The 10,166-nt window shown below is 36.0% G+C and overlaps 1 protein-coding gene across 1 annotated transcript; it reads left to right on the plus strand.

Annotated features, from left to right (window-relative positions):
• Window positions 1-3,391: 3,391 nt before the first annotated feature.
• Window positions 3,392-9,438, plus strand: LOC103971015 (carboxyl-terminal-processing peptidase 3, chloroplastic). Its single transcript, XM_009384937.3, has 12 exons — window positions 3,392-3,854; window positions 4,165-4,246; window positions 5,371-5,501; window positions 5,845-5,931; window positions 6,229-6,307; window positions 6,700-6,791; window positions 7,270-7,305; window positions 7,477-7,596; window positions 7,801-7,887; window positions 7,980-8,129; window positions 8,695-8,802; window positions 9,035-9,438. The coding sequence occupies exons 1-12, from the start codon at window positions 3,522-3,524 to the stop codon at window positions 9,281-9,283; spliced, it is 1,554 nt and encodes a 517-aa protein (XP_009383212.2). The 5' UTR covers window positions 3,392-3,521; the 3' UTR covers window positions 9,284-9,438.
• Window positions 9,439-10,166: the final 728 nt, after the last annotated feature.

A 10,166-nucleotide genomic window follows, 5' to 3' on the forward strand; every position in this document is an offset into this window, starting at 1 on the left:
TTCATATATATATATATATAGAAGGCGATTGATGAACAGGAGAAGGAAAGGGCAAGTCTCACGCGGCTTCTTCGTGCATATAGATAATTTCTTTTCTTTTTTTAATTTGTCTTATCGTAAATCTCTAATTATTTGTTGGAAATCAAGACCTAATCCCTCTCAACACGTTTATACGTCAATCCTAACCACTCTTCACACGGAAAGAGATGTTATAATTTATAAAGTATATTATCATTTTCTAATAAGTTAAGCTTTTGACCTATAATAACCCAATTATCATTTTTCTAAAATAAATATCCTAAGATCGGAGAAAAAATTACAGAATATCTAGAAACAGATCATACGTTTTAAAAAAATTACAGAATATCTTAACTTTAAAAAATTCTGAAATGACACTCCTTTTTTTTTTTTTTTTATGAAGCCAGCCGTTCTCCTTCACCCGCTCCTCTGGTTGTACCTTCACCCATCAACAATCTCCCTTTCTCACGAATGATCGCTTGCAGCCTTTACACGAGGTCCCATCTCCCATAGTCCTCGTCATTGTCACTTACAGACTCAACCTCTTCCTTTACTTGTAGCTCTTATTATCAATTACAAATGAGGAATAAAGGAGCTGCATCATTAACTGTGAGCGAAAAAGAAGAGAGGTGGATCGTGCACCCTTATCATCGATCATAGGAAAGGAAAAGGAGGAGGCTCTTCACCATCGCCTACAGGCCGCCCTCACATCGTCGTCGATCATGAGCGAAGAAGTAGGGAGCAAGAGGTAACACTTTGTCATCACCTGTGAGCCACTCTTGCACTATCAATTACAGATGAGGAAGGAAGGAGAGAGAGCAACCCATACACCCTTGTCGTCAGCTGGGAGAAGGGGTAAGTGTTGTTTTAATTTTTTTTGAAAGTAAGAATGTTTTTATGAAGTTTTTTAAAAAGTAAAAAAAAATCAAAAATTCATCTTACATCTATTATAGTATTTCATTTTTTAAAATAGTAAATTGGATATAGTAAATATTTAGCCAGCAAGTACAACACAAGATTCAGCAAAAACTTGCCTAGCTATCTCTCTACATGCTCGAAGTAGTTCTCATGCTTACAGTGAACAAAGCAGTTATCTAGCATACAACCTTCAAAACAAAATATCTAGCCATCATCTCATGTATAAAAGGAAGATGAACACATGTATAGACTTCAGTTTCGTCATCAAATAACTGGACAGTATGATTTTCAATAGATAGAACAACAACACAAGAATTATATAACATCATTAGATAAATGAAGGCAATAAATATGATCACATGTGGTGCAAAATGAAGTAAACTTGGAATACTAACTGTATGATACGTACTTTGTTAGACTATCGGTCAACAGAAAGAAAGTTTAATTATAGTATAATTCTTTAAGAGATATCTTGATGAGAGAGACTCTTAAATCATCTTTATAGATCATATGTTTTCACCCATAAAAAGATAGGACCTCATAGAAATAAAATAAATTAATTAGTGAGATATTATATATATATATATATATATATATATATATTCTCTATTCTATCGTATATGATGAGAAGAGAGAAGAAAATGAGTCTAATTCTCTTTATAAATCAGTATAACTATGATTTTCAGATCATATGATAATGCACTTATATATCAAAAAAGGCTTTCTGAATGATATCGAAATATATGTGTTATATATTTGATCTATTACTATTTTATTTTAATTTTTAATATTAAATTTTTTTACATAATAATAAAATAATAATATTTTTTTTAATGCTTACACACTTAATATATTAGAACCCACTAGTTTCAGGATTGCAATATAATCTACATATGTGTCATTTCATAAATTATATATAATATAAATCATTGCAATGAATACTAAAAGACGCCGCATAAGTCACCAACAAAACAGCAAGAACTTTATCTACAACCGATGAAGAAAAAGAACTACAGTTCACAGTGATTATGATAGTAACATAATATTTTATTCAAATCCTCATCCGATAAATTAAACATCAAAATTAGTAATTTGATAATGATGTATGAGATCTATTTACCAAAGACTGAAATAAAAAAAAATATTAGAGGCCCTTCACGGCAATCAAACTTCCAAGATATATTGAGTGCATAGCAATCCTTGGAGGTCCAAGGAGAGCACACAGGGAGCAACTAAATAATGTGATCTCCAATGCCAAAGAGATTATTAGCATTCTATCATAATGTACTTCTTCCCTTGGGAGTTAAAGTAACTTCAAGTGTTAATATAATTAATTTATATTATTCCTAATGAGTGTAACGTTTCCCAATCGACTCTGGAAGTGGACGAAAACTTGAACTAGACTATAAAAGTCAGATGAATGTAGTCTTCATAGTAATCAAATTAATGAGTCAATTATATCATTCAAGAGGGAAATTACAATACTCTAGTGAGAGAAGACTTGAGTTGCTGTGTGGATTTGTAGAGATGCTGTGGATTTGTAGAGATTACTGATTCTTTCTTCGAAGCTCTTCCTTGGATCTCTTTGCATTGAGCTTCTTGAGGTTCTTCTTGTATTCTTCTGCAGTCCGCGACTAGGACAACATCACAAGACTGCATTGTGACAAGAGAAATAACTCAATACCATATATTTTATGAAGCTGCAGGGTTTTTGCTACCATAAGAAGAGCCTTACAGGGACAAATGCATGCTATCCATTAAACTTTGTCAAAATGGATTTCTCCACGTTTTCCCAACAAAGATAGAAAGCCTTACTCATCTCCAACCAAATTATACATATTATATAATATATTATTATTATTATTATTATTATTATTATTATTTTATATATATATATATTCTCTTGATTTTTGTTTTTGTTTGTTTTCTCAATTATAAAATGCCTAGGCATCTTCGCCCTTTTTTATATTTAATTAATATTAATGTAAGTCATTTTAAGTGTCTATCTTTTGTTGTCCGATATCTAGTTAATATTTATGTAATATCATCCTTTTCAATTGGTTTACGGAGCTTTAAATTTTAGAATTATCGATCATCTCCTCCAAAATTTTTATCATGAAAAAAATAATTTAATACATATTCTCTTGATTTTTTTGTCCGTTTTCTTAGGTCTAATATGCGTACACGTCTTCGCCAAAAGCAATGGTAGTGTTCCGTTGCTGACTCGCCTTCTTTGGTGTAAACGTACTTCTCGATCGTCAGCCTCTCAATTACCTCCGTTAATTGACGTTTTTATGTGGGACCCATCGAAGATCTGGAATCCTGGAGCGGGTAAAGTTAGTGTAATTAGAACAAGGGCTCGTAAAAGAGCTGCTATAGTGAGAAACCCCGACGGGAGACCACCACGACCACAATGTAACGGATTCCCAGTGGGTCCCATCAGAATCCTCCTCCTTCCTACTTGTCCGCCACAACCCTTCCGTCGCCCTCCGGCGTACCCAACTCGTCCGTCCTCCTCTTCCTCCAACCCAACCCTAATCGGGAGAGGAAGAGGGGGAGAGAAAGAGAGAGTGCGATTGCCTCGCATGAATTTCCACACAACACCGAAGCCAGAGCTCGGCCTCCGGCGTCTGGCGTCCGCTCCACTCTCGAAACTCCCCGGTCCCTCACCCAGGAGGTTCCCGGTTCGCCAGAGATTCCGCAACGGCACGAATCTATGGGCCCTCCCGAGGAAGAAATCGGTGCTCCGATGCGAAGCCGATGGATCCGACAGGACCTCCAACGGAGTACTCGAGAAGGCCGCCTCCGGTTTCGCTGCCGCGGCGGCGGCAGCGGCCGTGATGGCCGTCTGTGGCTGCGACGCACCCGCCCTCGCCGAGTCTCTTACCGTTGCCTTCCCTGTTTCTCGAGCACGCGAGGCAAGTGTTTATATCCAACTGAATGCCTATCTAATGCTTCAACTGGACACAAGTTTAGAGGAACCATCATGATATGTTGTAGCACGAGTAATTACATGCAAAACAGTTTTCTTTCACATAATTGCATGCAAGATGGTATTTTTTGGATCCCTGAATTATTGGTAGCAGTTTTGGTGGGTGAATTGGCAGTTTCGAGGAAGAATTGACATGTTTTTGCGCTTCATTTACATGCAAAATGATCTCAGCATTTCTCTTGCCAGCATGCATTTGCTCTGTTTTCCGCTTAGTGGGTCTGTGTCTTCTCCTTCAGGTGAACACGGTTCAGAGAACTCTTGTTGAGGCTTGGGGATTGATTCGGGAGACCTTCATCGATCCTACTTTTAACCACCAAGGTGACTTTCATGTTGGAATCTCTTTCATGTCAATTTAGATGTTCCGTGTTGGGATTTTTTGTCTGGTTGACTATAAACGTGAGTTTCAAATTACAATTAATTCAAATAAGCCACCACAAAGTCCGGTCTTAGTCTGGTACTCTGACAAGAGTTTCATCTAACGACTTGATTAAATAATTGTTCTTGTTGGGACAACTTCTAGGGGTAGATATCACATGTTAAAAAAAGGAGGAAAAGAAAAAACATCAAAGCCTTTACGAGCCTTCAAGTTTCTTGACAAGCTTTATCCAGAGAAAAGATGAGAAATAAGAATCTTTTTCATTCCATAGATTCATTTGACTTTTCTTTTTCAATCTCCACAGGTGTGGAAATACTTACAGATATAGCACCTATAAGGCACTTACCATGAGAACTACTAGTATATGATTCTTTTGACACTTCTGTGATTGCAATTTATTCTTGATTAGCTCTACGAGAAGTAACTTTCAGGTACTCTTTAGGTATTATATGCTGACTGCTTATGATATCGCAACACGTTAAGATTTATCTTGTGCAGTAAGCCAGTAACAATAGGATTAATCTATTCCATTTAGATTTTGCTTTATGATCTTTATGAACCAATTATTCCAGTGTGATGAGACTTTAACCTTTCTCCTACCTGCTTGATCTGCCTCCTCCTGGTCTCCTCCTTCTGGCCTTGTCAGAAAATCCTTTATCCTGCTCTTTTCTCATACTTGTTTGATCTCTCTCTTCCTTCCACCCTCCTCTTTCTGGCCTGTAAATTCAGAAAAGCCTCAATTCTATTGATGTTTTTGTTTGCTAGTGAATGGAGATGCCGCCGCTGCTACTTCAGCACACACAATCTGGGCTAGGTTTTACTAGCAGCTTGGAGATAATGTAGATATTTGTACCAATGAATTTACATTTTCAAGCTGATCTCACCAATTGGTGTTTTCAAAATTCTACCAGTATTGGTCCTTTTTGGTTGTTCCTATTTCCTGGCTCACTCAGGGCAGTGTATATTATATGCTCACACTGTTCTGAGACCAATCCACTCTGTCTAGTATCACACTAATATTTAGATGGCTTTGAGACTTACTTGACAAGAAGTTGTACTGATACAGATTGGGACTTAAAGTTGCAGCAGACCATGGTCGAAATGTTTCCACTTAAGTCGGCAGATGCAGCATACAATAAAATCAGTGGAATGCTTGCAACTCTTGGTGATCCTTTTACGAGAATTATCAGCCCAAAGGTACTATGTTTCCACAGAAACACTTTCTTCCCCTTTTGTCGCTATCATGGATATGATCCTTCTCATGCATGTGGTCTTTAGTCCGGAGTATCCTGAATCTGAAATTATACTGTAATTACATATCATGTCTGGTATCTGCTAAAGATGTATATTTTTTGTTCATGATCAGTCTACCATGACATGGTCTAAGAAAGTAGTTTTGGTATACATAGTATTTGATTCCTTTTGTCATAGTGTATTCTACTCAATATCGTGAGACTTTCACATTCATTGGAGAAATTGACTTATGCATATAGGTTATAAAATGCCTTACTGATTACTGTTTCAACTTCCAATCATGCAGGAATATCAAAGTTTCAGAATCGGCAGTGATGGAAATTTGCAAGGGGTTGGGCTATTTATAAATGTTGAACCAAAATCGGGCAACTTGGTTAGTGAACCTTTGTCATGTTGGTACATGTTCTATCTGATATGTATCCTGTGGCATTCTATATTTTTTATATTGTAATGGGTATTAATGACATTTTACCATATTTGTATTGTATGTTATTCATAAACGAAAATATTACAATTATGATAGGTGTAGCAAGTTGATGGGAGAAGGCCATTATGCAAATTTATATGTAACTATTTTAGTTAAAAAAATAAATAGTTGATATGAAATTGATGCAGGAACTTGAACATTGCTGATATATGTATTTGCTAATAAATGCCAATGATGTCTCAGGTTGTTTTGTCTTGTATTGAGGGAAGCCCTGCTGACCGAGCTGGTATACATGAAGGAGATGAGCTAATTGAGATTGATGGTAAGTGTGATTACAGAAGTTTTCTGTTCTTTTGATGTCATTTCAGAACATAAGCTTCCACCCATGAACTTTACCTCAAATTGCATCTTGCTTCTTGCTAATTACAATTATATAGGTAAATCTATGTTCTTTTTTATTGTTTGTGTAACCCAAAATCATTCTTTCTGAGAAGCTCCAACATTTCTTTTGGCAGCTCAAGCATCATAACAACACAGTCAATGTACTATAGTTTGACACTACATCTCTATTCTGCCTGTAGAACAAACATGTATGTCAAAGCATCAAGATGCTAAGTGAACCTACCTTGAGTGTGGCTAATTATTGACTTTAAATTGCATGAGTTCATTGCAGCTTGGTTGATCTGATCAAACGTCAATTTGTTCTTATTTTAGGAGAGAACCTTGCTGGATTAGGTAGTGAGGCAGCAGCTCGCAAGCTTCGAGGACGTGTTGGCACTACTGTCAGAGTGAAGCTTCATAGTGGAGTATGTCTCTCTGTCTCTCTATTTCTTCATCAAAAAAATTTTGTTTTCAAGACAATGAAGTTAATGGCCCAGAAGTACATGAAGCGGATATATGGTGGTAGAATTTATGTTAATGTAACATTGCTATTAGTTGTCACAGGGTGCTTTAGGGATAGCCTATCCTTTGAGAATAAAAGCCATACTTATTTCTGCCACTAAATGATATATAGTTCCTATAATCAGTGCCATTAATTAACACGAAAAAATATTCTTGTTATTGGAAAATATGATCGTGAATTTCTTATTCCATCACAACTGATATTAAACTTTCTGGAAAGCTATTCATGTTTGGTTCAATGACATACGAATGGAGTACGGATAGGATAAAGGGATAAACCTATTATATTTTCTTTGTTAAGTTGTGCACACTGGAACAGAGTTGTATACTCTTGAATATGATATCAGCGCTTTACATAATTTCATTTATCTAACTTGCCAGGGAGCAGAAAGTGGAATTGGCAATGGGCTAAGAGAGGTATTGCTTCCTTGCATCATATCTGCTTACAAATCCTTTACTCAATGCAGTCATACCTGTGACCAAGCTCTTGCCAAAATTTTATACTCGACCAATTCCATATTACCTTCCCTATCTATTTCTGATTCTGTGGCTAGAGTCCTGATTTCAGCTTTGTGGTTTGGATTAAAGGTACAACTACCTCGTGAGGTTATTAAGCTTTCACCTATATCTAGTACAATCATCTCCCACATATCAATTGATGGCCATGAGCTGAAGACCGGATATGTCAGGCTTTCTGCATTCTCTCAGGTGCCACTTTTGAAGCTAATCTATTGCCATAATTCGTATTTGATGCAAGTTTTTTATATCAAAATAATTATTTCATAGTTTCCTTTCATTTATGCATAATTATTATTTCATTTTGGAATCAGATGAAAGTTTAATCCTAGAGCTGGTACATATCTAGTTTATTTCACCTTGGTATTGATATATGCATGGAATATTGTTGATCAGAATGCTGCTGCTGAAATGGAGAATGTTATTTTAGAAATGGAAGATCAAGGTGTCCAGTCATACATCCTAGATTTGCGCAATAATCCGGTAAGTCATAATGTCATCACTCACTCGCCATATTTACACAATTAAGTTAAAATTTGAACTTGTTAAAATCCTATATTAAATGATTTTTACAGGGAGGTCTGGTCAAAGCTGGATTGGATGTTGCCCAGATGTGGCTAGACGGTGATGAGACTCTTGTAAACACTATTGATCGCGAAGGAAATATGTTACCCATCAATATGGTCAATGGGCATGCTTTAACACATGATCCACTTGTGGTGCTTGTAAGTTTCACTCATGTATCACTTCCAAATTAGTGGACCTGGAACTTCATCCTTAAACATTGTTCTTACCCACTGTCCTGATTCCACGTCATGGCAACTTCATTATTATTATTATTATTTTAACCACTATTTATCTTGAAAATACTCTTAAAGTGATTTTCACACATCTTAAATTATTCGACAACTATTTCTCTCAGCACATTTGTGTATCCTATGAAACTAATTGAATCTAAGTTCCTAACATCTTCAAGTCCTTTCAGCTGTGTTCTGATCCCAGTTGTTCTTGTCAGCATATTCCCAAGTTGATAGCAAATATGCCTGGGGAATTGGAGTGATCTTCTCCCTCTCTCTTTTCTATTCTACCAATATTAAATTCTAGAAAGAAATATTTTCTTTGATTTCTCGATGTGCTCCATGCTCTTATCCTCCATCATTGGCTGCTGGTTATAATTGTTAACTTTGAACTTCTTGTTCCTTTTGTCCTAGTTGTGATGTTTTACTGCATCTTCATATGCACTAAACTTACATCAGCTAAACGATGTGTGCTTGGGATTTGTCAATGCAGGTTAATGAAGGGAGTGCCAGTGCGAGTGAAATCCTTGCAGGGGCATTACATGATAATGGGCGTGCAATTCTTGTTGGTCATAGAACATTTGGAAAAGGAAAAATTCAGGTAATTTCTTTAAACTGTTGCACGAAAGTAAATAGTATCTAATTTCCTGCAATTGGCACATTCTATGAAGACAGTAAAATAAGTAATTTTGATGACTATTAGTGGAAATCCAACTCCCAAAGAAATGCCCCATAAAACCCATTTCAATAGGCACATGTGTTTCATCATCTAGATTGTCTCATTAACTTGAATACATGGAATGTATAGGTATTTACCTTTTTCTATGGTGCAGAGCGTGACTGAACTGCATGATGGATCGGCTCTATTCATCACTGTCGCCAAGTATTTGTCGCCGGCTCTGCATGATATCGATCAGGTTGGTATCGCTCCTGACGTGCAATGCACCCCGGATAAGCTGACTTCATCCATAGCATCTTTATCGAGAGACAAGAACACTACATCAACTCTGGAGTCAGATTCATGTATCATGGTAGCAGAACATGAGCTTGAGGTCCAGAAGCTGAAGGGGTCTGCTTCATGAGATTAGCAATCATCAGTTCCTCATGTAGATGTGTCAATAAGTGATAGAAGCAAACCTTTATAGTCATACTGTTCATACCACCATTGTTGTTGGTTGTAAGGCCAATGCATAATGAATCTTTCTCTTGAAGTGAATATATTATAGTTTTTCAGCTATGCTTATTCTGCTCCAAATTACTCATCGTTGTACTTTGACGTATTGTGTCCACGTTGTTTTGATGGTTGTATCTGTACACATCGTTTGTGTTTATATTGTGTTTTTGGTCTTCTTAGTCACGAAGGAGCAACATTTTTCAATTATATATATATAAATATATATATATAGATATTTATTTATAGGTTTTATCTAATTAAACCTAAAACTACCACCCATCTCTTTCTCTTCGCCGCCTTTATATATTATGATACATTCCGATGAAAACTCATAAAATAGTCATTTACTATTCACGATGTATTATCCTCATCAAATCAGACTTAGCAATGTGACTTAGTAAGAAAAAAAATCTTATTCAGCAAATCAGTCCCTAACTTCAAGAGAATCAAGTGTATTAGGAAAGATCTCATCCAGCATAAAAAGGAGGAAAAAACACAAAAATTAATTCTACGAGACAATCGATTTCGTTAGATAATAATCTTATTCTTTTGTTTAAGATGGACGGACTTATGCACTATAATTTCTGTAGTGCATAACCAATTTACTTTTACATATATTGCTAGGAGTATGTCTAAAATGTTCCCATCCACTGCACCTCATCTAACCTCTTGTAAGTTGATTTGGTCACCCTGAATTATTTTAAAAAAAAATTATCTTATTTTTCATTGTTCTTTGCTATTTATTTGGGCCAAATCCCAATCAGTTTTAAATTATTTTAAGATCTTTCTTT

This window comes from Musa acuminata, chromosome BXJ1-6, assembly GCF_036884655.1.
Source record: "Musa acuminata AAA Group cultivar baxijiao chromosome BXJ1-6, Cavendish_Baxijiao_AAA, whole genome shotgun sequence".
In the NCBI taxonomy this organism is placed as follows: domain Eukaryota; kingdom Viridiplantae; phylum Streptophyta; class Magnoliopsida; order Zingiberales; family Musaceae; genus Musa; species Musa acuminata.

Excerpts from the sequence above, each read along its gene's own strand:
- LOC103971015 (XM_009384937.3), top strand. The coding sequence starts at position 3,522 with ATGAATTTCCACACAACACCGAAGCCAGAGCTCGGCCTCCGGCGTCTG. Across the intron at positions 6,308-6,699 it reads TGAGCTAATTGAGATTGATG|GAGAGAACCTTGCTGGATTA; the intron begins GTAAGTGTGATT and ends TTCTTATTTTAG. Across the intron at positions 8,130-8,694 it reads ATGATCCACTTGTGGTGCTT|GTTAATGAAGGGAGTGCCAG; the intron begins GTAAGTTTCACT and ends TTGTCAATGCAG.